General features: G+C 42.4%; 1 protein-coding gene across 7 annotated transcripts in view; it reads left to right on the top strand.

The window, feature by feature from the left end:
- Zc3h13 (zinc finger CCCH-type containing 13) overlaps positions 1–26756 on the top strand; it is a 69985-nt gene extending 43229 nt beyond the window's left edge. For 3 of the 7 annotated variants that reach the window (XM_052732735.1, XM_052732729.1, XM_052732728.1), the window contains 10 exons: positions 964–1563; positions 3904–4095; positions 7483–8059; positions 9909–10012; positions 10325–11530; positions 12085–12594; positions 16404–16556; positions 17686–17886; positions 20561–20724; positions 25523–26756. In XM_052732735.1, coding sequence (XP_052588695.1) covers positions 964–1563; positions 3904–4095; positions 7483–8059; positions 9909–10012; positions 10325–11530; positions 12085–12594; positions 16404–16556; positions 17686–17886; positions 20561–20724; positions 25523–25693 — 3878 coding nt within the window. In that variant the 3' untranslated portion in view covers positions 25694–26756. Of the gene's footprint in view, positions 1–963; positions 1564–3903; positions 4096–7482; positions 8060–9908; positions 10013–10324; positions 11531–12084; positions 12595–16403; positions 16557–17685; positions 17887–20560; positions 20735–21913; positions 21990–25522 lie in introns of all 7 variants that reach the window. The other 4 variants (XM_052732732.1, XM_052732734.1, XM_052732730.1 and 1 more) reach the window with 4 other exon arrangements.
- The last annotated feature ends 1118 nt before the right edge of the window (positions 26757–27874 follow it).

The raw sequence follows: 27874 nt of genomic DNA, 5'->3' as shown, positions 1-27874 counted from the left end.
CAATAGCCAATGCTTAAACTCGGAGAATTGTAAAGTATTAAGTATGCACACGTAGGCACTTAGAGGTATGTAAATTGGTGCCTCCTGCGCCGTTTTAATGAGTACTTTTGGACATCTGAGTGTTGATGTTTCTCTACTTCCTAATTTTTTTTTTTTTAGAACAAGGAGACAAGTGAACTGGGGACTTGGTTAGTGGCAGAGCACTTGCCTAGTATTTTTGAGACCATAAGGTTGAATCCCCGGCACCACAGAACGTAGACAGGCAACTCCAAGGAAGATGGAAGGAAGGAAAGCCGCAGATAATTGATCGAGTTTAGAAGCGCAGGAAGGTGTGATAAAGGAGGTCAGGGGAAGCTCCCAGAAGGTCGGTGCAGTTAACGGCTGGAATTTCTAGATGGAATCAGAATGAAGTAAGAAGGCTTGGGAGTGCAGCCCAGTGGTGGAGCTCTTCCCATGTCTGAGTCCTAGACTTGACTCCCCAGCACCCCATAAAAAAATTTTCCTTTCTGGATCCCTGGAAGTTAAGTTGAGGCAGATGTGCTCTACCAGTTGAGACTGGATGCTGTATAGAGTAATAGCTCTCATCTCTTTCTATATTGTGCTGTGTGTGCATGTGTGTGGGTTAGGTGTACATGTATCATGGGGAGGCCGGAGTGTGCGTCTGTTGGTGTCCTCCCCTATTATTCTCCACCTAATTTTTGAGACCCTCTCTGGATGAACCTCAGCTCACTGAGTAAGCCAGACAGCCCCAGGGGTCCTCTTGTCTTTACCTCCCCATCACCAAGATTAATTTTGTCACTTAATTTTACAGGCTTAATTTTGTCACTTACCCTTATTCTCTATTTCTCTGTTTAAAAACATGAATCTCTTTTTGTAATAAAATCTTAAAAGCTGTGTGTGAAATGTATCATCTAGTTCCCTGAAACTGTAAACAGAATTAGAGTTGTTTCCTAAATGTTACAGAAACTCGAGGCAAAAGGGATAGAGAAAAGGACACCAGAGAAGACCGAGAGTCAGAACACGACCACAGGGATGACAGAGAACCTCGAGACAGCCGGGACCGGAGAGATACTAGAGACCGCAGGGAACTGAGAGACTCCAGGGATATCCGGGACTCCAGAGAGATGAGGGACTATGGCAGAGACACCAAGGAGAGCCGTGACCCCAGAGATTCCCGATCAGCTCGGGATGTGCATGACTACAGAGACCGTGAAGCTCGGGATGTTCGAGATGTTCGAGATGTTCGGGATGTTCGGGATGTTCGAGATGTTCGGGATGTTCGGGATGTTCGAGATGTTCGGGATGTTCGAGATGTTCGGGAAGTTCGGGATGCTCGGGATGCCCGGGATGCTCGAGATGCCCGGGATGCTCGAGATGGTCGGGATGGTCATCGGAAGGAGGATGCATACCAGGAAGAAGCCCGCAGTTATAGCAGAAACCACCTGAGAGAGGAGAGTTCTCGGGTTGAGCTAAGGAATGACTCTAGAAATGAGTCTCGGAGTGAAATTAGAAATGACCGGATGGGCAGAAGTAGGGGAAGAGGGCCAGAATTGCCTGAAAAGGGTAAGGTTTTTGGCATGTTAATGAACTGTATCTTGAATATTCACATAGAAAGCATTAAATATCTAAGGTTTTTTTTTTTCTAAATGCATTATTACCTACATTTATTGTTAGTATTTTGTGAGAGTAATTTGCAATCAGTTGAATTTCATATTGGAATTGCTAACTTGAGTAGAAAAACCTAATTACTAACTTAAGTAGAGTTGGGTGTGTCATGCCCACTGTACTGACTAATGTAGAATACTGTGAAAATAGCTACAACAGAATCACAAGAAGGTAATTTCTAATAAACTGGTGTGAGGGGATCGAATGATTATTCAAGGAGAGTTAAAATGATGTATTTTCAAAATTGTCAAAATAATTGATTTATGTATTCATTATTTATACTGTTTCAAACCATCGTGTCTCATTTTCGTAATCCAAATATCTGTGAAATATTTTTGACTGCAAACCACTGAGATTTAGTTAGTTTGGCCTCCCTCCTCATCCACTCCTCTAACCTCTTTCCAAGCACTGCAGACTCCCATCTCTTGGGCCTCCCGCTGGCTTGCCGCTCTATCCCTGTTGGGTAATTCACATTTAAGTGTGAAGGTCTTTTGGCTTCTTTGTAGTGGTCTTGGCTATTGTTTTAGGAAATTTTCTGTTTCTTTGTTGGTTTGTTTGTTTTGGTCTTGATATATAACCTAGGTTTGCCGTGAACTTGAGGTCTTCCTTGCCCCTCTTTCTCCAGTATTGGAAGTATAGACATGCCCAGCCTCTAGGCTTTTCTTCATCCTTTACTTTTTCATGTAAATATTAGAAAAAAAATTGCAATTTCATGAAAAGCTGTTGAATTTTTATTTAAAACATTTAGCATATCAATTTATACCTTTCCCATTAAGATTTTATGCATATTTAAATTTTAAAAATCACAGCTGGGGTGTGGTAGTACATGCCTTTAATCCTAGCACTTGGGAGGCAGAGGCAGATAGGTCTCTGTAAGTTTGAGGTCAGCCTGGTCTACAGAGTGAGTTCCAGGTTTTTCCTGTGTAGCCAGGGCTACACAGAAAAACCCTGCTTCAAAAAACATAAAGAAAGAAAAGAGAGAGAGAGAGAGAGAGAGAGAGAGAGAGAGAGAGAGAGAGAGAGAGGAGAGAGAGAGAGAGAGAGAGAGAGAGAGAGACAGAAAGAAAGAAAATAATAAAAATCTAATGTGAAGGAATTAAGGATTCAAAGGATATTAAAAAGAAATGAAAGGGAAGCTTCTGTGTACTGGCTTTGCCAATGTTAACATCTTAACACAGCATCAAAAGAAGAAATTAACACAGCCACAAAGCCTGTGTGCATATGTGAGTGTGTACATACTGTCAAATGAGTAGTCATACTGCCTTCTAATCAGGTTAATCATTATACCATTGAAAGATTCCCTTGTGTTGCTCCTTTGTAACCACACCCATTCCTTTCCCATCCTAGACTCCTGTAACCTCTAACGGGTCTCTTGTTTCATGAATGTTTTTAAATGAAATCTTGCTGTATGCGTTTTGACACTGGTTTTTTTCACTTAGCACAATAATCCTGGGGTACATCCAGTTTGTTGCCAGTCTTGTCTTTCTTCTGGCCAAGTGTTATTGTATGGTAGATTTACATCATTTGTTTAACCTTCACTGCTGAGAGAAGTTCGGGTACCTTCCAGTTTGGTGACTATTAGGGTTAGATTACTATGAACAATGAACATTTTTTTTTTCCACATCTTTCTTTGTTGGATTTTTGTTTTGTTTTGGGACTTGGATCTCACTGTAGCCTGGCTTTGATCTTCTGTTCCTCCTGCCTCTTCATCACAGGGGCTGGGGTTATAGGCTTCTTCAACCATGCCTACTTTCCATGTCTTTTAAGAAAGCTCAGATACCATCTCATGTTGTCAAATTACCTTGGTTCTATATTGGAATATTTTCACAATAAACATACAATTAAAGCAATAATATATATCCCCATTTTTTCCAGTTTTTCATGCTGTATCTCTATTAAATATGAAGTAGGTTTTTTTGTTTTTGTTTTTGTTTTTTACTGTTTTGGAAGTTAGTTTAAGTCAGTCTTCTAGCTGTATGTTCCCGTCCGATGACTTCCTTATAGATAGGCTAAACTATGGCTTACCTTACTGTGATGTAGTCAGTCCTTGGACAGCTTGGGTTCTCTGGCCCACATAGTGTCTTTGTTGTTGTTTTGTTTTGTTTCCTCGACAGTGTATATAACATTTTAGAATTTAAAAAAATTTAAAACTTTATACTATTTTGAGGAAAGATTGTGACTGATTATCTTGTTGCATAAAATGTGTCTGTTAAATATTTTTGAACATCCTTTGTGTAGGAAGTCGAGGCACAAGAAGTTCCCAAATGGATAGCCACAGTAGTAGCAGCAACTACCATGACAGCTGGGAAACTCGAAGTAGCTATCCTGAAAGAGACAGATACCCTGAAAGGGACACTCGAGATCAAGCAAGGGATTCTTCCTTTGAGAGAAGGCATGGAGAAAGAGACCGTCGTGACAACCGAGAACGAGGTTTGTCCCATAGCCATGTATCCTTTAGTGCTCTTTAAATGAGTATCCAGCTACTTTTAACATGAAATGGAGTTTGGGATCTATACTTGGTTACATATTTGAAGCTATTCATATTTTGTGTGGTGCAGGAGTGATTATGTAAATAGCTACCAGCACCTAATCAACAGATCTGAAGAACTTGGGTTGCCCTATTGCTTGTGAATTATTGTCTGCCATTACCAGTTAAACCCCTGTAGCCAAAGGTCCTGGCTACTCAATAATTAGCTGTTGTCAGTCCTTTTTCAGAGTGTCAGAGATCAGCTAAGGGGGGGGGTGGAAGGAAGGGGGGGGGAGAGAGAGAATTGAGGTGGGGGGGGGGGTCATATGGCTGAGGATTATTCAGAAAGACATGTTTGTATTCTGTCCTGAGAATCTGTACTCGATGCAGCTAATTTCTTTTCTACATCTGAAATAGAAGTTTCCTGATGATCTGTTAGATGATCTTTACATCAGTTTGAAGCAGGATTATTAGAAAGTACATAAGGATTAGATGCAGAACAGAGTCTCTGTGATACCATCTACTTACCTTGGAGTGTTTATTAAACATCAAGGAAAGATATTTAAGTAGAGGTGTAGAGGCAAGAGAAGCACCCAGCTTTGCAAAATGATAAACAGATTCTACTGAGAATAAAGAATAGGTACAAATCCCTGAGATGGGAAATAACTACTCTACCATGTCCGAGTATAAAAGAAAACTGGTATGGCTCTAGTATGCTGAGCAGGGGGAAGATGGAGGGAGGCTGAGGGTGGATGTATGCTCAGACATAACTTGTTCTCACTTTCACAGTCTGAGTAGGGCATACACAGACAGCTGAGATGCGGTGATTGCCAGGACTATGTAAAGTTCTGTCAGGCAAAGTAACAATCCTGTGGAATGTCAAGAAAGCCCCCTTAAGCAAAGAGGTATTGTCTGCATTAGCCTAGAGATTGTGTGAGCTTGCTGGAAGCAATGGGAAAGTGTGGACTTGGTATTGGTGGCATAAATAGACATACAGGCCTGAAGAGACTCATCTGCTCCCAAGTAGCAAGCATTAAGTTATAGGGCTGCAGTGTGGGCTCCTGTGATTGGTAGCAGAGCAGCTGGAGGAAAAGACTAAATAGGGGCTATAAGCCATAAACAGCCTCTAAACCAGACTGGATGGTCAGATTTCATTGCTTTTTCCTGGCTACAAGTAACTTCTTTTTAAGCACGTGGGTCTGAGTTTTCAAGAGAAACGTATGCATCTGGTCAGGAACTGAAGGCAGATACTGACCACTTAGACCGTTGATATCGTCATCTGAGAAGAGCTGAACGAGTTCTGCACTAGGTAGCAACTGTAGAGCTGGGGGCTGGAAAAGAAAGAAATGTTGGGATGAAATCAGTGTGCTTGTGTGGAATGGGAGTGGGAAACATGAAGGGAGAGAACAGAAGGATGGCAGTTTGGCACGGCGCTGTGGCACTTGGTAGAACATTTGTATTTTTCTTTAAGATAGGAAGTTTCAGCTGGGATCCTAAAGGTTTCATGTGTCAGACACTCCGGCTTTTGGTGCTGCTGCATCCACGGTCACGTCACGGATAGGAACTACTGGGAAACCGCCGCACTGGGTGTTTCGTTGTTGTTGTTCTTCCGGTTATCTCTTAACACTGATTTTGTTTATGATCACAAACCGGAAACTGCCCCTAAACATGGGTCTGTTGGAAAAAAAGCTGTGATACAGTAGATTCATTTTTTTTTTCTTTTTCCGAGACAGGGTTTCTCTGTAGTTTTGCGCCTTTCCTGGAACTCACTTTGTAGACCAGGCTGGCCTCGAACTCACAGAGATCCTCCTGTCTCTGCCTCCTGAGTGCTGGGACTAAAGGCGTGCGCCACCACCGCCCGGCATAGATCCATTTTTTAAAGTTGTAATAGATTTCAGCAAAAGCAAAAAGGAGTGAGAAAAGCAGACTTTTGGTTCTGCTATTTCTGAGTAACTCTGGCAAAATTACCAGAATCACTTCCATGCCAGAGTTGCTAAGATTTTACAGAAAGAACAGTAAAGACTCAGTAAGATTTCATTGTGTTTGAGCTTTAAAAGTCTATGAACTTTTGAAATGGACCTAGAAACTCTTTTTTGTTGTTGTTGGTTTTTCGAGACAGGGTTTCTCTGTGTAGCTTTGCGCCTTTCCTGGAACTCACTCTATAGCCCAGGCTGGCCTCGAACTCACAGAGATCCGCCTGCCTCTGCCTCCCGAGTGCTGGGATTAAAGGCGTGAGCCACCACCGCCCGGCAGGACCCAGAAACTCTTACGGAATAAATGTAGACAAATCTTATTTTTTGACTTTTTTTTTTTCCCCCAAACAGGGATAAGACAAATTCAAGTTTCTATAATACTCTATATATTCTAAAACTAACTACTTAATAGACATTCTAGTTGCCAGCCTGTTGAACATACTGTAGCATGGTTTATTGATTAAGCAGCCAGTAGACACTATTATATAGCATGAAAGTAATCTCCTAGATTGCCGTGTCATAGACACAGAGCATGAACATAGTCTCCTAGATGACAGTGTCCTAGATTATGTCACAGTGTTTGCTGTTAAAAGGGTCTGTCTCTTTAGAGAAGAGCCTGTGTGTGCCGTGCCCTAGGGCACAGTTTTGATCCCAGACTAGTTTCCTGTTCAGCCAGGCATTTGAGCAGCATGTATTCAGTTTCTCTGTTTATAGGGTTTGTGTGAAGACTGGGGGAAGAGAAATATGTAAGAGGCAATGAGACAATCATTTTAAATACATCAATAAATGGAATTTTGTAATTTGATTACTTTAAGGTTTAGAGGCACCAGTACCCCTAATATAGCTTATTAGAAATTAATATTGCAGCCGCAAGTTTTAAACATTGGTTTGTTCTTTATTTTCTCACTTGATAGCTGTACTTTGGTGTGAGTATATTTGGGGCCAAAATTAGGTGTGACTTACAAGGGAAATTCTTTTCCTCCAGCTCCTATGTTCTACACCTCCTGCTGCCCCTATCCTTTGCCACCAGTGTTCTCAGGTCCTGCTGAGGGGACAGAGAAGATAAGAGGTGAAGGGTGGAGATGGCAGGAAGTCGGGTTGAAGGAGTGGGCTGCAGACAGGGTAGGAGCATGCAGAGGGAACGCAGAGATGGAGCAGTACAGGGTGGGGTTGGTGGGAAGCAGAAAGCAGGGTTGCTAGAGGGCAAGTGAACATCATGTTGAAGAAAGTAGTGTTTAAAGGTTGCAATGATTAAGTGAAAAGTTAGTTCAGAACCTGATCTATAATTTGTTGTTCCTGTGACCTGACAGAAAATTTAAGACTTACCTGTAAGTTATCTGACAAATCAATCACTGACCAACTTGATTTTTATTGTAGATCAAAGACCAAGCTCACCTATTCGACATCAGGGAAGGAGTGAGGAGCTTGAGCGTGAGGAAAGAAGAGAGGAGCGGAGAGTAGACAGAGTGGATGAGAGAAGAGATGAACGGGTCAGAGACAGAGACAGGGACCGAGAGCGAGAAAGGGAGCGGGAGAGAGAGCGCGAACGAGATCGGGAGCGAGAAAAAGAAAGAGAAAGAGAACTAGAAAGAGAGCGAGCCAGAGAGCGGGAGAGAGAGAGAGAGAAAGAGAGGGAGAGAGAGAGGGAGAGGGAACGAGAACGAGAGAGAGATCAGAGAGATCGTGACCATGATCGGGAGCGAGAAAGAGAGAGGGAACGGGAGAGGGAAAAAGAACGGGAGCGGGAGAGAGAAGAGAGAGAGAGGGAACGAGAACGGGAGCGCGAGAGAGAAAGAGAGCGGGAGCGAGAAAGGGCAAGAGAAAGAGAGAAAGAACGAGAGCGGCAAAGAGAATGGGAAGACAAAGACAAGGGCCGCGATGACCGCAGGGAGAAGCGCGAGGACATCCGAGAGGACCGGAACCTCAGGGACAGCCATGAGGACAGGAAGTCCAAGTAAGGAGGGCGGGACTTCAGTGTTCTGCTCAGCTCCACTTCCTGTACCTCAAAGTCACTGCGTGTGTGTATGTATGCATGCGTGTATATATGCGTCATATATTTATTTGGTGTTTAAAATGTTTGTAGTTGTCTAGAAAAATAGTTCTGAGTGCTGTTGATGGGCCCCAGGGTTATAGTTTTTCATATTTGTCTATTTTTGTTCTCCCTCTCCACGTTAAGAAGAATAAATGCAGTCTTCAGACACTGTAGGCATCTTTCATATGGTTTCATGCTTTGACTAATATTATTTGATGTATCTACTGTCTTACAATAGCAACTTTTTCTGATTTTTTTTTTTTTCATATCTAACCAACTCAAAAGTTGAACCTAGAAAGTTAGGAATGATGTTACATGTAACCAAAAATAGTTAAGTGAGACTAATAATTTCATCTTTTCATTGCTTTCTCATCTCAATGCTCTGAACTTACCTAGAACTTTAAAAACAAAAACATTGTTTTATGTAGGTTTGCTGAATTACCATAGTATTTGTTTTATTATTCTAATTTCAGATTTTCTTAGAAGTAATTTAAATGGTTTCTCTTGGGTTGTAAATTCTGCCCCTTGCTGTGTTAGCAGTTTATCACAGAAGTGAGCAGTTAAGAGATTCTGTAGATGAGCCGTTTGACCTGGGCTCAGCAGCCTGTCTTCTGCGGGTGACCCTCAGCACTGCTTGCTGTGGGTCTGCAGTTGACCCAAAGTGCATTCATCACAGGTCCAGCAATCCCAGCATCTTATTTCTCCTCCACATGACCCTTTAGCCTACAGTAGTCCAGACTGTGACCCCAAAGCCCCCATCCTCTCTGTGTTCATACAGTGTGGCTTGTAGTCCTTATTCTTGTGTATACCAAGTCTGAGCCTACCCAGATTTAAACAGTATAGAAACAGGCCAACCCTTGGAGACAAAGCTTTACACAATGAATCCATGGGTTGGGTCCTGTGTGTTGTCATACTATTCCTGGGGCTGCCCTACATGTTCACTCATCTGTGTAAGGAGCTGTTCTTCTTCCTCAGCCTTTGACCCTGGTATCTAGAAACAGTGTTAACTCTTAAAAATTTAGAATTTAGTGGGAAAAAAGTCAGTTTATGAGCATGTGAGAAAACACCAGTAATTTAACCAAGGTGTTTAAGCTCCTACTCAAAGTTTAGTTACAAAAACAAATACAGTAAGTATATGAATTATCTTTTGATTTGTCATTAAGCAAGTAATTCATTTGTCTGTAGACAAGGGGTTTATATAGTGTACCCACATGTGCACATGGTACTGGACTTTTGTAACTAATTTAACTCGCTTTATTCTCAGGAGAAGGGCTTTTGCTTTTTCTCCAAATTTCAGATGAGAGAACTAAGATTTGGGGACCTCAAAGAACTTACTTAGGTTGCATGGAGGTAATGTGGCTCTCAGTCTGTCATAGCTTTTGAACTTCCAAAATATTTCTAGATTTTTCTTACCCCTCTTCTCTGCATGAGGCATATAAAATTGACGAGTTGTATTATAGAATACATTATTGTATTGATTTTTCTGCTGTATATTATCAGCTTGTAGTATGTAGATCTGGCAGGTATCCCTCTAGTGTTTCATGTGTATGATCAGAGAAATGTCCCTGTGGATTTTAACTCGGTTTTACGTTTTAGCAAACGAAGTAGAAGAAATTTGAATAAATCCCCACATGCCCTTTGTGCATACAGCTCTGACTGCATTGCTTTCCTGCAATGACACTTCTGCTCACAGTGACAAGAGCTGGTAACGAGCAGAGTACAGAAGTCTTTTTCCATGTGGAACTTTTAACTCGTGTTTGTCCAAATTTAGGAAACGCTATAGAAATGAAGGGAGTCCCAGCCCCCGACAGTCTCCCAAGCGCCGGAGGGAGCATTCTCCCGACAGTGACACCTACCACAGCGGGGATGACAAAAGTGAGTAGTCCGTTTTCTGTCTGCGCATGCGCATTGTAGCCATGAGCCATCCTCTTCCATCGCAGCTGATGAACCCAGCTTTTGAAAAATGCCCCTTTTCTCTGCTACTAAGTGTTTTCTTGTGTGAGTAAGGTGTGTTAGGAATCCTGTTTTACACAAGGCCACTATCTTTTCCTAATTTGGGTTGTTAGAGATGTATTTTTATCTTTATTGCCATTTTGAAGGTTTTGAAATGAAAAGTGAGTTTGTAGTTAAATGTGATGTTCTGTTTACTGACCTAATGGGGATGTGACTGCTTTTATTTTTGTGTAGATGAAAAGCATAGACTCTTAAGCCAGGTTGTACGGCCACAAGACTCTCGTTCCCTCAGCCCATCTCACCTCACAGAAGACAGGCAGGGTAGATGGAAAGAGGAGGATCGGAAAGCAGAAAGAAAAGAGAGCTCAAGGCGCTATGAAGAGCAGGAACTCAAAGAGAAGATTTCTTCTAGCGATAGGCAAAGGGAGCAGGCAGACAGCATGGACAGCTCCAGAGCACGTGCACAAGACCTGACTAGCCACCGCCAGCCTGAAGACCGCGACCGTGACCGCGACCGCGACCGCGATGGACCTGATCGAGCCCACGATGAAAAGAAAAAAGCAAAAGCTCCAAAGAAACCTATTAAGAAGAAAAAGGAAGATGATGTTGGACTAGAGAGGGGCAACCTTGAGACATCTGAAGATGCTCAAGTGTTTTCCCCAAAAAAAGGACAGAAGAAGAAAAACATTGAGAAGAAGCGTAAAAGATCCAAAGGGGACTCTGATGTCTCTGATGAAGAGATGGCGCCGCAGAGCAAGAAGAGAGGCCCACGCACGCCCCCTCTGGCCATCAAGGAGGAACTGATTGACATTTGCACCGACAAGGACGGCATGCTCGAGGAGGACCCGCTGAAGAAAGAAGAGACAGCCTTTAGTGACTGGTCGGATGAGGACGTGCCTGACCGCACAGAGGGCATGGAAGCTGAGCACACCGCGGCAGCGGCCACTCCTGGCAGCACCCCGTCCCCGCCGTCTTCTCTTCTCCCTCCTCCGCCCCCTGTGGCTGCGGCCGGTACTGCAGCCACTGCTCTTGCCTCCTCTGCTACGGCTGCCACCGCCTCTGCCCTCACTTCCAGCTCCGCTGTCACAGCCAGTGCCAGTGAAGACTCACACAGAAAATGCCACAGGACACGTGGAGTGGAGAAAGTAGAGGCATGTCATGTGACTCTAGAAGATACACCACATCGCAGGCTGGTGGATCAGAAGAGGAGCAGCAGCCTCGGAAGCAATCGGAGTCACCGTAGCCACACCTCTGGTCGCCTGCGCTCCCCATCTAATGATTCTGCCCATCGTAGTGGGGATGACCAGAGTAGTCGAAAGAGAGTGCTGCATAGTGGCTCCAGAGACAGAGAAAAAACAAAAAGCCTGGAAATCACGGGAGAAAGAAAATCGAGGATTGATCAGTTAAAGCGTGGAGAACCCAGTCGAAGTACTTCTTCAGGTAATGAAGTTGAGTTGTGATCCAGTTATTGTTTTTTTGCTAGTGTGTTGGATCCAAATTATAACTCCAAAGCAGTGCCAAATTGGGTATTGTACATACTGCCTGAAATTGCGTGCAAGTTCAAAGCAGAACAGAGGCTTTACCATTTCATGAAAATCTGGTCTGCTGCCACTTTAGTACCGCTTCTGTGAAGAAGCATGTGCAGGACCTTCGTGATGTGTTTCCTGTTGGAGCTTCTGTATGTTAACTCTTTCCCCCTCCTGCAGCCAGAGCTACCTGTAGTCCATAGAAACTAAGATAGCGAGGAGATGGAAGACCAGAGAGTCGGCTGTGTTAGTGCCTGGACTCTGCGTTCGGGTTTTGATGCTTTGGTTTGTAGCGAAATAGACAAGGGCGCTTGTGAAACTTAGTTTAGCACTTCAGTTGAGAGTTTGGATGTATGGGATTACAGACTCTAGAGACACGGAGTATGTCAACAGAACATTAAAAACTGTAGAAAGTAGAGAAGTTATAAGTTTGTTTCTTGCGCTGACTTTCATGTGCATACTCACTAGATCGCCAGGATTCCAGAAGCCACAGCTCAAGAAGAAGCTCCCCTGAGTCTGATCGGCAGGTCCACTCACGGTCTGGGTCATTTGACAGTCGAGACAGACTTCAAGAGCGAGATAGGTATGAGCACGAACGGGAGCAGCGGGAGAGGGACCGCAGAGACCCAAGGCAGAGGGAATGGGACCGCGAAGCTGACAAAGAGTGGCCACGAACTCGAGACCGACTGCGGGAACGGGAGAGAGAGCGAGACAAAAGGAGAGACTTGGACAGAGAGAGAGAGAGACTGACTGCTGACCCCGTGGACAAGGACAGAGACCGAGATAGAACTTTCGAGGCCTCTCAGTCAGAATCTGTGAAACGCAGTGACGCCAAATTGGAGAGTGAGCATGAGAGAGACCTGGACGGCAGCTCCCGGGACTCCGTAGCTGTGGATAAAGAGAGACTGGACAGAGACCTGGGGTCTCTGCAGGGATTTGAAGATGTGAGTAAAGCTGAGAGAGCCGAGAGTCTGGAAGGTGAGAGCACCACTGTTTCCTCTTGTATTGCCTCATTCCCTTCCGTGAAAGTTCCCTGCAAGACTGTTTTCTTTTGAAGTCATCCATGAATAAATAGACGAAGTGACTCCATTCTGTTACAGGGGAGTAGATGAGTGAGGAAGGTCTGTGGGAGTCAAAGTGTATTCATGTCAGTCCTGTTTGTTGTAAAAGATCTTAAGGAAGTAAAGTCCTGATTGAAGTGAAAGCTAGGGAGCAGCAGAGCATTCAAAGACAGAGCAGTTGCTTCTAATTGCCACCTAAAAACCGAAAGGATAGCTCACTTAGGTGCATTACCTGTAGCTTTTAATAACCATCACATCTTTTTCTTTTGTGTAAAAAAAAAAAAACCCGAGCCAAGCATGATAGCTTACTCCTGTAGTCCTGTCTCCCGGAAGGCTGAGGCAGGAAAATCAGATTCAAGGTCAGCCTGGCTGGCCAGCATAGCTAGACTTGTCTCACCCTGTGACAAAAACTAAAGTGAGGAATTAACTAGCCATCAGGGGTCCCTGTTTGCTAGGGCAGTTGACAGTGAACATGTTGTACCACCAGCCCCTAAAACTCTTGGATGGCAGAGTGACTGTAGAAGCCTGATGGCGCTCCCTGTCTTCCAGCAAGAACGCAGGGCCAGAGCAGCCATTTGGCCCAGTCAGAGCCAGTCTTAAGGCCAGGGGACCTCTGTCCCCACTGCCTGTCCTCTCCACCTGTCACTCCACTGTGCCAGAAAAATTGACTCACTTTAGGGAGTAGGGATAGTGACTTCAGTAAGAGGAAAGTTATAATCAGTTCAGTTTGTTACGGTTCAGTGAAATCCAGTTGAGTTATGCAGAAAGTCTAAACCTCCTTTCAAACCATAGCCCATGATTTCATGTTATTTATACTCAAAATCGAGGTGGAATGTAGTAGGAAGAAAGCTAAGGTAGAAATGTCTTTAAGTCAAATGGTGTGTGTGTGTTTAAAACAGGTGTTATTGAGCTGTCTAATCAGATAGCCAAGAGATGTAAACAGTCACGTTTTTAAACCTGTGGATTTTACTATAGGCTAAATGCTGTCATGCAGCAATTTGGAAACAATAAAAGATGGTTGTGTGTGTACTCACCCCCAGGCCAGAGACAAACCGGTAGGTACACAGGTCTTCCAGTCTCTCACCTTTCTTCACCCTTCCTTTCCCTTTCGTCATCTCTGCTTACTCAGACCAAACCCTTCATGTATTACTTGTGCCTGGAGCTTTCTCCAAGTGCGGCTGCTCTTTGAGCTTCCTTCCACTGTGTTGTGTGTCTGTGTGAACATCCCTGCTCTGTAGAGATTGACTTTCCCGGGTCTTCCTCCCGATTCTTATAAATCACTGTCATCCTTTGTCACCAGAACTATGTCAGGACATTCTGTGTTGCCAGTACTCTGCCTGTGTGCATTCTCCACGTAGTAGTCCTGGGTGAATTACATATAGCCCAAGGGAACAGGGAGAGGCTTCTCGGAGAATTCTTTGGAAGTTCTGCCTCCCTGGGACTCTCCAGTTTCACAGTCACAGTTTACATCATTGTTCTGACATAACCTTCCTTTTCAAATCCCCGGGTTATTAGTTTCTGTTTTATTTGGGGTTTTTTGTTTGTTTGTTGTGCTATGTAATAGCATTGGCCTGTATGGTAAAACCCCAGTCTTTAGAAAGGTGGGTTGTTAAGTCTAACTCCTAGGATGTCTACTTCCTCATGTAACAAGAACGTTTATCTGAGCTTTCATCACGTTACATTTTCATCTCAGTTTGAGTCTAAGTAGTATCTGGTCACAAGTTATAGTTCTAATGGGAGTACAACCTTGGGATACAACTGAATGCAGTTGAACTAATCATTATAATAGGTCCTTTAGGACTGGAGTCACTGTCTTCATCCTGAATGTATCATTTCTTTATTATGACCGCAGGTAATATGGTATAAATATTTAGAAGTGAGTCATTTGCTCTACCATGTAAATATTTTACTCATGGTAGAAAAAAGTGAGTTAGATAAATTTGAAAACCTAAACTCTATTATGTACATTTATTTTTAGAAATATATTTGTATGATAATATTAGAGATGACTTGGTGGGGATATTGGGAAGGTGAATTTTGTAGTAAAGAATAATCAGTAAACTGTTGTTGTGGGAGGAGACTCTTCTGTGGAAGATTTATGCGGGGGGTCACAGTGATGCAGCTTTCCTAAGTTGTTACCATGCTGGCATGGGCTTTTCCATGAGGCCCATGTCTGAGACTCAGCAGGGCTTCTGTGGATGGATTACTCAGCTGAGAGCAGCACCGAGTCCAGCATCTGCTGCTGTACCAGCATCTGAGTGATGCTCTAGATGGCAGCACTGGCTGGGGTGCCTGTGGCCTGTGCCACAAGACACATGCTGCGGATCACCATCAGTGGATGCTTCGGTGGAGGTCAGAACACTGAGTCTTCAGAAAGCCACTACCATGTGCCAGGGGCCCAGAGCCCAGCTGGTACGATTTAAGAGAGAAAACAGTTGTTGGCGTGTGCCCAGAATTAGAGTAACCAAAGGGATTAATCTAATCAAGATTTTCAAACTGAAAAAAAAAATCTAAAATCAGCTCTGGTGACCAACCAAGTTACATAGCATAAAAATGTAACTGGCCAAGAAGGTGTAAAACCCTGGTCTACACTTCTCTTGTTAGTAACATCGTCATTGCTCAGCACAGCCAAAGAAGAAGGTATTCTCATTATATGCAAGCCCACTACGGTGGCATATGGTGATTTCATAAACCAGCAGTATGATGTTATTACTGAGAATAATAGAGTACATAAAGGGATTTTCTTCTGAAAAGTAGAAAAACTATTGGAATGATTAGAAATATTTCATAGCCTCATACTTTTTTATGCTTCAGATGCATACCCATGAGCCTGTTGTTACAGTTTGAAAATAAGGGTTATAGATCCATAAAATATGTAGCTTAGAAATAATTAAGCATATTTATAGTTTGGGGAGTAGGTTTACAACTAGCTCAGCAGGAAATAAAAGCTTAGTCTAGGAATAGTTGAAGGAAAAAGTCAATAAAATAGTAAAATGGAATTTATACTACTGATGCCAACAAAAGCACCTACTTTCTAGTATATTATTACAGCATTCTTCCAAAAATTTCATTCAGTAAGGAAATGTAAACATTGAGACAGAAAGCAGAATTGAGAGGTAGGGAAATCAACAACACCTTCACATTCGTGCTTCTTCTCTGTTGGAAAGTTAGTATTATGAGCGAAATGTCATAGACTAAGATTTGAAATAGCTTTGCAAATGTTTTCAATTAGTTTATTTGGGTAAAAAATTACTGTAGCTTTTTGAAGTTAGACTTTTCTGAATGTTCAAGTGTTATTGTTGAAAATTAAACACACAAAAAGAAGACATGAAATAAGAGGGGAGCTTGTTGAAGAAAGACTCCAACAGAAAGGGAATCGGGGTGGGAAGCAGGGGTGAAAATGGCAAAAAGTCAGTTTGTATATGTATGAAACTGTCAGTTCATATGGGGTTCATACTCAACATTACATCTGATATTTTAATTGTGACCTTACAGTGTGTTTGAATATTGCTACTGTGTTTTTAATATTAAAAAATAACTAGTTAAATTTTTATTTTTCAAGTTAAAATTTTCAAGTGTTAGGCAAAGAAATGTAGTTTTCTGGTTTAAAAAAAAATTTTTTTTCACATCCTTTTATTATGTCCAGTAGTTTCTGCCTTTTAGTTTTGCTATTGCTCCCTCTCATTATTATTATTTTTTTAACATGAACTTAATCTGTCTGTTTAGCAGGAGATGATGAGTCCAAGTTAGATGATGCACATTCATTAGGATCTGGAGCCGGGGAAGGATATGAACCCATCAGTGATGATGAACTAGATGAAATTCTGGCCGGGGATGCAGAAAAGAGAGAGGACCAGCAGGAAGAGGAGAAGATGCCAGGTAATGCATTGCAGAGCTCACAGAAGAACTGTGTGAGTGAATGTGTCCTTTGTTCTCTTCCATGCTGTAAGAAGTGGTAAGGGGCTCTTAGACGAAGCTTCCTTTAGGTCTTAATTAAGGGAAGCCCATTAGAAAGATTATAATACATGCATCTATATTCTTTCATCAACACTGCCTGTGAAAGAGTGTCCTAGGGAAAAGCAGAATTGTAAGATTTCTTTTCCAGAATTTAAGATTTGTATTAATTCGCCCAGAGCCTCACCAAAACCCAGCTGCTTGCCAGTGTCTGGCATGGCAGGTATATGGTACAGGACTTCACAATTTTGGTGGCCTGTGCCAACTTTTTAAACAACTTTCAAAAATAGAATTAGTTTAAGTTTCTTTGAAGACAGTTGACAAACTTCCCTTTCTGCAGTATGTCCATTCCATGACTATTGTCCTTCCTGTGGTCTCTGCATTGCCTGGCCCACTTGAGTGAATACTGTGAAGCAGTGGATACCCCTGAGACGCTCTGGGAGCCATCGGTCCCAGTCAGGGTCTCAGTGTGCAACTTTTTAATTTATTTGATTCATTTTTTTTATTATTATTATTATTATTTTAGTTTTTGAGACAGGATCTCATGTAGCCCAAGCTGACTTCAAACCCCCTATGTAGCTGAGGATGATCTTCACCTTCTGATTCTCCTGCCTGTACCTCCCCAAACCCTGAGGTTATAGGCATTTGCTGCCACACTTATTTTGTTTGTTTTATTTTGTTGTTGTTTTTTTTTACCATAGGGAGTTATTTTGATTGGTCTGGATATATAAAATAGGCTTACTTCGTTTGTCCTTGTATTTCCTAACATAGATGCAGTTTGTCACATCATTTTCAATAGATAATTTCTGTGTGTTAGCATGCACTGTATTACTCTTTTATATTCAGTCATTGATATACTTGCTGGAGACGGGCCATATGCCATAGGACATGTGTGGTGCTCAGAGGGACAGCTCTAGAGAGTCAGTTCTCCTGCCACCGTGTGGGTTCCAGGAATCACACTGAGGTGGAGGACTCAGCTTCAGGCACACTTACTGCTGAGCCATCTCTTGGTGTAAAATAAATTCCTGTTCTGTATTCCTTAACTCTTTTACAGATCCATTAGACGTGATAGATGTGGATTGGTCTGGACTTATGCCAAAGCATCCAAAGGAACCAAGAGAGCCTGGGGCTGCGCTCTTAAAGTTCACACCTGGAGCTGTTCTGCTGCGAGTTGGCATTTCTAAAAAGTTGGCGGGTTCTGAGCTGTTTACTAAAGTTAAAGAGACATGTCAGCGACTTCTCGAGAAACCCAAAGGTAACTTCATTCCGCTTTAACTGGGTAACATGTAACATGCTTAACTATCTGTGTGCTCTTGGGAAGCACTCCATTTGGTTGTCTTGTTGTAGCTGGAGTTTTCCTGCCTGGCCCACAGTCAGGACAAATCTCTCTCACCCGCCAGTCCCACAGCCGCCCAGACCTGACCAAGTAAACACAGAGACTTATATTGGTTTCAAACTGTATGGCCGTGGCAGACTTCTTGCTAACTGTTCTTACAGCTTAAATTAATCCATTTCCAGCCGGGCGGTGGTGGCGCACGCCTTTAATCCCAGCACTCGGGAGGCAGAGCCAGGCGGATCTCTGTGAGTTCGAGGCCAGCCTGGTCTCCAAAGCGAGTTCCAGGAAAGGCGCAAAGCTACACAGAGAAACCCTGTCTCGAAAAACCAAAAAAAAAAAAAAAAAAAAAAAAATTAATCCATTTCCATTAATCTATACCTTGCCACGTGGCTTGTGGCTTACCGGCATCTTCACATGCTGTTTGTCATCCTGGCGGCTGGCAGTGTCTCTCTGACTCAGCCTTCCACTTCCCAGCTTTATTCTCCTCCTTGTCCCGCCTACACTTCCTGCCTAGCCAATGGCCAATCAGTGTTTTATTTATTGACTAATTAGCAACACATTTGCCATACAGAACATCCCACAGCATCTTGTAGAACTTGAGCTCTAGGAATTGTTTTAGGAGTTACATTATTTCTTAAGTTCAAGAAAGTCTTGTAGAACTTGAGCTCTAAGAACTGTCTTAGGGTTTATATTATTTCTTAAGTTCAAGAAAGGCTTAATTCTGCAGAAAAAAAAGTTGGAAAAGTAAGAAAATGAACTTTCTGTATCAAAAATATTTTTGAGGGCTGACGGTTTAGCATAAGCACAGGACACTGGACTTAATTCCAGCACTGTAGAAAAGAGAAAACGCTTTTTACAGACAGTTCGTGTGTCAGAATGCACGGAGGCTTGCTCAGGGCGAAATAAAACAGCTCCATGAAATGAGTAGTTTTTTCTAAGCAGAATGTGGGTGACTTGACAACCCTTAATCTGGTAGTAAGCAGAGGGATGTACCCAAATGTGAATGTCCAGGTTGAGCCTTAGCAGAATGGGTTGTGCAGTGGGGAGGGTCTCTAATCTGTATTCCAGAGAATACCACTTCTCTCCTAATCTCCGTCTGTTTGTGACAGCTGTAGTTGGAATAGTGGTGAACACCACCACTGTCCCTCGTCGGCAGTGAGCAGCAGACTAGTTACTGCAGGCAAGACAGGAGGACAGTGCCTGGCAGCAGCTGGGCTCTGACTGTTCGTATTTAGTCAGAGGATAGTTTATCTGAGTTAACTTTATGGCTTCTGGTGTTTCGGGCTTGTTCTGTAGCTTAGTAATAATTTTGTCAATGAGAGGCTAAGCAGATGCTTAAACAAGGGAAGGGAGGTAAAAAGAGAAAGCAACATTGTTTGACAGTTTTATGTTATGTCCCTAAAAGTTGAAAAAAAAAAGAAATTGGGAAAACCTTTTGTTTTTTTTTATTATTTTTTTCGAGACAGGGTTTCTCTGTGTAGCTTTGGATCTTGCTCTGTCTCTGCCTTCTGGGTGCTGGGATTAAAGGTGTACACCACCACCACCCAGCTGGAAAAAAAATGGTTTTTTTGGTTTGTTTGTTTGTTTTTTTGGTTTTTGGAGACAGGGTCTCTCTGTAGCTTTGGAGCCTGTCCTGGACTAGCTCTGTAGACCAGACTGGCCTCGAACTCACAGAGATCCACCTGCCTCTGCCTCCCGAGTACTGGGATTAAAGACATGCGCCACCACCGCCTGACCGAAAAAAAATGTTTTTAAAGTGTCATGAGTCCATGTCCTTTTTGCTTGTTCCTATAATCAGTAAAGTTCTCAATTTTAATACTACTAATAAATTGTCACTGTGAACATTTTGTAATCTGAAAAGTGACCTAAGGGTTCCTGCCGTACTCTTTTTTACTTTGGTTAGGTCTGTGGCCCTCAGAAAACAGCTCCTATTAACCTCAGTTGTTTGTTTATCATGGCTTAACAAAAATTTCCCTTCTCTCTCTCTCTCTCGCTTTCTCTCGCTCTCTCACTCCCTCTCCCTCCCCCACTTCCTCCCCCCTTCCTCCCTTCCTCTTGTCAAGTGTTTTCTCTTTCTCTTGCATGATATGATTTAAAGCTAACTTACTGTATCTTAACACATTGTCCCAGGTGTTTATGTGACTTAGACCTTTGGCTAACGCCTAACTATGCTCTTAACTGAGGTTGTAGAGGTCACCTTCTCTGCCGTGACTACTTTTGTATCTTGCTGTAGAAGAGTCCTGAAATGTAGAACTGTAAATGATAGTTAATGCTAGGCCAGACACTGAATTTGATTTAAATGTTCTCACTTGACCTTTCTTTCAAGTCAATAATGAGTGGCCTCATTCTCCCTCTGAAGTCTGCTTTTGATACATCTTAAATTTAAAATAGCATCACACTATTGTTTTCAGTAAGACTAGCAATGTAACTACATGTTGAAGGTCCTTCACGAGGGACCATTGCTGCTGGCCTTGACAAGTCATTCACTAAGTGAACTTCAGTAAGTCAGAGGTTCTAGGAGTATTCGGTTAAGTCAGTGCCAACACTTCCCTCTGTCAGGGAGACTTAACGGATGCTTGTTTTTGATTGAAAGATGCAGAGAGCCTTTTCGAACATGAACTAGGGGCTCTCAACATGGCTGCTTTACTGCGAAAAGAAGAGCGAGCGAATCTTCTTAGTGACCTGGGACCATGTTGTAAAGCATTGTGTTTCAGACGGGATTCAGCAATCCGGAAGCAGCTTGTGAAGAACGAAAAGGTACCACGTGGTGGGTGGTAGGAATTGTATATTTTTCATCTTAACTGTTTTTGTGAATTTGCTCTCCTGTCTGCCAGACACGTCAAGGAAGAATTCACATTTCATCCTCAGTAGTATTGATGAGTGCTTGTTGTAAATGATAATTGTTATTCCAAACTTCATGCATAAAAAGTTTATTCATTTTGTGAAATGTTTTGCATTTGATAAAAGCTTCTTGGGATAAGCAGGCATATCAGAGTGCATACAGCATTTACTAGAGAATAATAAAAGTGACTTGAAAGTCAGAAAGGAGAGTTACTTTAGATTTGAGAAGGAGATGATGAGAAATTGAAAAAGTCTTAGGCTTTTTAAAGTTGGGAAACTGGGACTGTAGGTGAGTGTGGTGGACGTGGGCAGTATGACAGAAAAAAATTGGTCCTGTAAAGTTAGAAAAGCATTACTTACTAAGATTTTACAGGACTGGATAGGAAAACATTTAATTTTCTTCCTTTAATATTGCTATCAATATGAAAAAGAGGCAGATTTGGGGGATTAAATTTATAAATTGAAAGTATATGAACTCTTCTCTGAAGATTAAAATGAACACAGATATGAGGAGTGGGAGACATTTTAGAAAGTCAAGTGTGTGGGGCTGGAGAGCTGGCTCAGCAGGTAAGAGCACTTGCTGCTTTCCCAGAGGACCAGAGTTCAGTTCCTGAAACCCATGCTGAGTGGCTCAGAGCCACCTGTATAACTCCAGCTCTGGGGATCTAGCACCCTCCTCTGCTTCTGTGGGTGTTCTCAATGCGTGTGTGTGTGTGTGTGCGTGTGTGTGTGTGTGTGTGTGTGTGTGTGTGTGTGTGTGTGTGTGTGTGTCTCTGTGTGTGTGTGTGTGTGTGTCTGTGTCTCTGTGTGTGTGTGTGTGTGTGTGTGTGTCTGTGTGTGTGTCTGTGTCTCTGTGTGTGTGTCTGTGTTCCTCTGTTTCCTCCGCCCCTCTGTCTCTCTCTCTCCCCCTCTTCTACCCTCTGTCTGTCTACCTCTCTCTGTCTCTTCCTCCCCACTCTCTCTGTCTGTCTGTCTCTCTATCAAATATGTCTGTCTGTCTTCCACACAAACGGACTGGCTCAAAATGACTTTTGACAAAGTTAATCATTCTCCTTTGTGATTTCTGTTTTGTATGTACTTAATATCTCCTCATTCTTCTGCCTAGGTGGCCATCTCTCCTGGCAGCCTTTCTCAACTCAGCATTTCTCTTGAGAGTATTACCACCCCCCATCCCTAAACATGTATGTAGCGAGTCCTCTCTGTAGTTGGGCACTAACAGCGGTCACCATCATCCTTATTTATCAGTTGTAAATGATCACTTGTGTCGTGTTAGGGCTAGTTCCAGTAAGGAGTGCCAGTATCCTCAGGATAGTGCCTGCTTTGTGTACAAGGTATCTCATGGTACTTGTTGGCTCCTTCCCTAATATATCATTGTGTACCTCAAAAACTATAGCAACCCCTGAAAAATCTCATGGAGAATTGTTTAGAACCTTATACACTGTAATAGAGAGTACACATAATTAACAAACCATGTGATACATTGTCTTAATAAATGTTTTAATTAACCCATCTGCAGAAAGAATTATGAGCGTTCAGATGTCTCAGTATTGAAGACATCAGCACTAGCTGGGCCTGGGAGCTCAGGCTTGTGGACACTGCTCAGGAGGATCTTGAGTTGGAGACCAGCCTAAATAGCAATACAAGCTGAAAGAAAGGGACAGAGCTAAAAAACAGTTTCAAACATGAAATAGCCTTATGAAGAACACTGAGATTAACTTTTTTGTTACTGTAAAAATAGAAGTACAGAACTGGATCCTCGGGAAGAACTAGATTCCACTCCAGTGACAAAAAATGGAAAAACTGTTAATCACATATTTGACATTGTCTCTTTATAGGAGAATTACTTTGAAGTATAAAGCACCTTAGGAAAAATGGGGGGGGGGAGCCACTTAGCTATTGTAAATTACTTTAAATATCATTTTATCTAATAAAAGGAAGGAAATACTAGCAGATTAACAAAATTGGAGATAGAAGGACATTAGAGAAACAAACGGTGAAACTAAAAGCTGTTTTGTTTTAAAGAAATGAATCGTCTCCTAGCTAAACTGATAGAGAAGAAAACACCAACAAGCAGGAATGAGACTTGAGATGGTGCTGCAGACAGCACAGGTGACAGGACAGTGGTGGAGGCCGGGGGGTGGCTCCCATGAGAGAGGGCTTTCATGCAGGACCAGGGCTCTGAGGTCAACCCCAGCACTGAGCACCAGAACAAAAGAAGAAAAGAAAAAACATCCATATAAAGTTCAGTTTAGTAGCAATGAGTTGACTGAGTACTCAGACTACCAAGTCATGTAAGAGGTAATAGAAACCGTAAGTAGCTTTATATCGAGTTTAGTCTAGAGCAGTGGCTCTCAACCCTCCTAATGCTGCGGCCCTCATGTTGTGGTGACCCCCAACCATAAAATTATTTTCACTGCTACTTCATTACTGTAATTTACCACTGTTAAGAATCGCAGTATAAATATTTTTGGAGATAGAAGTCTGTCTAAGGGGTCAAGACCCACAGGTTGAGAACCTCTGGTTTAGATACTTTTAAAAATGAAATTTCTATTCCTGGACAGTCACACTTGCAAATCTGCTAAATAGCTTCAAAAAAATTAAACAACAAAATGAACACTAATTCTACACAGTGTTTCCAGAAAGCTAAAGAAGCAGTAGCTTATGTCTCGGCTTATGTCTCAGCTCCAGCATAGCACACACACCATGAAAACTGCTGCTCATCCTCTCTCATGAAGATGGTCCTAAAGACACTCAAAAATGTTGAGAAATCAAATCCAGGAATATATGAAGTGAATCCTGGGCCACAATCAAATATGGGTTACCTTGAGAGTGAAAGACTGGCCAGTGTTTTAAAATCATTCATTGTGATCTGCATATCAGACTGAAAAAAAAATACATGATCATGTCAAGATCATGTCAAGTGATGATTAAGATTTACTGTTCTCCCCAAGGCTGGTCTGCAGATTTAACAGAATTGTAATAAAAATTCAACCAAGATCTCTTTGTAGAGATGAACAAGCTGATTCTGGAGTTTTAAGGAGTCTGGTCATATCACTTTTACACAAAACAAAACCACTAAAAATAAATGGGAGATATTACCTACTCATTTCAAGACTTACTGTGAAAAATGCATCTAATATAGTATGGTTTTGGTAAAAGAATATAATCTCAGTTAGATGGAAGCGAGCAGATTCCACAAGTAGACAGGCACAAGTGCGACCAGTTAAAGGGGCAGGGAGAGTATAAAATAGTTTTGATTTTTAAAATTATTTTTATTATGAAATAATCACCCCTCTTCATAAATTAAGAGACTGATAAGAAAAGGAAAAGACAAATAGTGGGAAACAGCCCTTAAAGAATACACTTCTTAAATATCCCAAATAATGAAGATATTCTGAAGAATTAACAATAAGAAAACAACTCAGTTTTTCAAAATGGTGAAATGTTTAAACAGACGTTAGGCCAGTGTGGATAGCATTAAGCACATGAACAGATATGTCGACACTAGCCATTAGGGAGTGCAATTTAAGACTGCAGCAGAGTCCTATTAATTACCTATATCAGTTGCCAAAAAGATCTAACCTGTTAAGACTTGACCACACTCCTTCTAAACTGAGACCTCCAGTGTTCTTCATCGGCCAGCAGGTGAGCTGTAACACACCAGACAGTAGATAGTCACTATCAAGGGAGCATAACCAGTTGTGAGCGAGCACCTGGGGCAGCATGCATGAATCCAAAGACATTATGCTGAAGAGAGGAACTAACATCAGTAGGTTAAGCCTGGCCTGTATTTCTGTGACATCCTGGGGAAGGTAAAACAATGGGAGACATCAGTGATTGTCAGCATTAGGAGTGAGAACATGGTGTGATTAATGAATGCTTCATTAAGTAAAGCCGCCCTTGTCTACCCTGATTGTTGCCGTGTTTGCATGAGTCTGCATTAAACCTCATAGAAACACACATAGAAGTTACTTTTACTCTGCCATATCTTAGAAAATAAAATACTTTTTGAAAGAATGCCAATGTGGTTCAGAAACCATTCGTAGTCATTTGTATTTGGGATCCTAGAAAATAAGAGTAGTAGTGTAGTGCTCTTGCCCTTTTCATTACATGTAGCTAGGGGCACAGAACCAAATGTTTGACACTGATTGTCCCATCCAGTGTGGCTTTAGGCTACAGGAGCAGAGACCCACATTCTGTCTGTATGAGGAGTAGCTCCTCAGCATAGTGGTGACAAGCCGGCCTCTAGAAAATGTGTTCAGTTCTACGGCCCAAGTGCTGTGAGACCAGTAAGGAGTGAAGAATGTTTGGCGTGTGGAGAGGGAAGTTGGGATTCTTCTTTCAGAATGTTCACTTTGCCGGGCAAAAGCAAGATTGAATACAAGTGCTCAGCAGGGACCCCTCGGGAGGAGCAGAGCCTCGGCACACACCGCCTCTGCTTCGCTCCTGTGCTTGTTTTCTCGAAACGGTGGAGGAAATGCAGTAATTACTTGTTGAGGACTGTTGAGGAGCCCCACTTAGTAAGAGCTAGACAGGGTGCCCTCTGAAGCTTGCTTGCTTGCTTGGTCTTGAGCAGAGTCCTAATTTTGCTTTAACATCAGCAGAGTTCGGAGTCAGTGCTCAGCTAACATTGGGGTTGGGGTAGAGCTGCCTGCCTGTCTTTCCCACTACGGCCCAGCAGTGTACAGCGTGTGACTTTTGTTTTCCCAAACAGGGAACTGTGAAGCAGGCGTACACCAACACTCCGATGGTAGACAACGAGCTGCTTCGGCTGAGTCTTCGGTTATTTAAGAGGAAGACCACTTGTCAAGCCCCTGGACAAGAGAAGACTGAGGACAGTAAATTAGCACCCTCCAGTATCCAGCAGGAGCTGTGCGTGTCCTAGGCAAAAGCCTGGGCGGCCCTTTGGTTCAGTCTTAGCAGTGCAGAATCTTTCTTGAAGTGCTTTGTTTGAAAACATTGCTAATTACAGAGACAGAAGACTTATCAGCCACACCAGAGTAAAGAACTTCGACCTTTAAAGACATGAGTTTTGGTTCCTTTAAGATTTTACATTAATTTTTATACAGTATTCTCAGCCAAAATAATGTGAAAGCATCTAGATTTAGTAGTTTCGTCTGTGTCTTCATTAAAATTGAAGATTTTAGGAAAGCAGATCAGCCCTGCTCTTCTAGCCTGTGAATGCTTCCTGTGAAATAAAAGGTTTGTATTCTGGATCATCGTTCAGAAACTGACCTTAGTCCAAAAGGCCGTGTTGATGGGGCCGCTGCACACGCTCCTGTGCCATGTACAGGGCACCACGGAGCCGCCGCGGGTTTAGGAGTGCGCCTGGAGGCGGTCTCCACCACAGGGGAGCCCGAGGGAGGCTTTTTGTTTTTTCTTTGGAAAATTCTAAAAAAAAAAAAAAATGACTGGGATTTTCTACATGTGTGCATTGCTACATTGTCTATTGGAAGTCTTTGGACTCTTGAGTGGGGTTGAATTGTTCATTATCAGAGACTGTGCTATTTTATTTTTAATAAACGTATGTTCCCTTTCCTTGTTGTAGATTTCCCTTGCTCTTTATTAATCGGACTCCAGACCCCTAGAAACATGTATCATCAGCAGTATAGTTCCACACTTCATGTTTTTCCTCCTCTTGTACTGAGCACTGGACAGCTGCATATGTGTGTGAGGATATTGGAGCGTGTGCTTCACATCCAGCTCTGTAATTCTGGAAGCAGACTTGTCATCTGAGGGTGAAAATGTGACCACTACATCTCAGTGCTGAGCTGCTTCCATCCCCCCTTACTTTGTAAAATTTACTTTTTAAAGGTTAAGATACTTTGTTCTCTGTACATCTTTAGCTTGTGAAGTAGACTCTTCGGAGGACTTGGACTGGACTGCAAGTTCAAGAATTTTGGTGGACAATGATACTGAGGTGATAATAAAAGAAACCTTAGAATTTGCTCATGGCTCTTCTTGGGGTTTTGTTAAAACCACGAGCCTGTGTTGACCGTCTTTGGTTTCATAGTCCCTTCTCTGAAGATTGCACAACACTCGGACGACGTGTCTGTTGATCTTGTTCTAGGAATAACGTGCTTCTCAGTGAGATCACTGTACACTAAGAGATAAAGGAGGAGCTCTTCACTAAGGCTGAAGCCCAAGCAAGAGTCATCCTCGAACAGAAGATTCTTAAATCCTAAATCATCCTTACATCTCCTTCAGGTCCTGGACCCAGGTTACACTTGGAACGAATTAAACAGGGACAGGAGACTGCAAGTCTGTCTACTTGGGCAGATGGGAGGTTTACACAGCAAAGATATTGCCAGAATTAATAAGTACACCAGTGTTGTTCTTTTGAATAATGGTCATCTTGTCCATCTGGCAGAATTATGATTTTCTCAAGAAGAGAACTTGGTGCATTGTGGCAAGCCAGGACTTACCATTCACTGTGACTCCAGGCTGCCTCCTTGGACTACTTGTTAAAAGCATGCTCTTTGGGGAAGGGCTTGATGGCTGATCCATCCTAGCACCCTAAATTTTCCTTGTCTTTAACAGGCTGGCTAGCATACTGCTTATCTTTGGGGTATTTTGGAGGCAGCGCCCCCTTAGTTAAATTCTGCTTTGTGTGACTTAATGTCTCCTGAGCAGATGTATTGGTTAATCCTTCATAACATCAATTCTATTTCTTTCAGTTTCTTCTACATCAATCTCAAGAAACATTTGTTATGTAGGATATCTACCTAGCACAGGAAATAATCTTATTTTCAAGTAGCTTTGAAACTGTTTCTAAGAAAAATCCACCAGAAGAGCAAGGAGAAAGTAAGCAAATTTCCTGATGTCATTTTCTCTTTCTGAATTCTCTAAATAAAAACAACAGAAAGTTATGATTGCAGTGGATGACATTGTTCTCCAGCATCAAGATTTCAAGTTTAAAAAGAGACATCTCACGTCCTAGAACTAATAGCTACCAGGATTGTAGAGCATAACAAAAACTATGGCTTCTTAATTTGTCCACTAATGCTGGGAATATCCTAAATTGCTTATTTATGTTAGGTGTGGTGGTGCATGCCTTTAAACCCAT

The sequence above is a fragment of the Peromyscus californicus genome, unplaced genomic scaffold, assembly GCF_007827085.1.
Source record: "Peromyscus californicus insignis strain IS unplaced genomic scaffold, ASM782708v3 Scaffold_12__1_contigs__length_115047231, whole genome shotgun sequence".
In the NCBI taxonomy this organism is placed as follows: domain Eukaryota; kingdom Metazoa; phylum Chordata; class Mammalia; order Rodentia; family Cricetidae; genus Peromyscus; species Peromyscus californicus.
The sequence above is the reverse complement of the archived record's forward strand: the minus strand, read 5'-3'. Positions and strand labels throughout refer to the sequence as shown.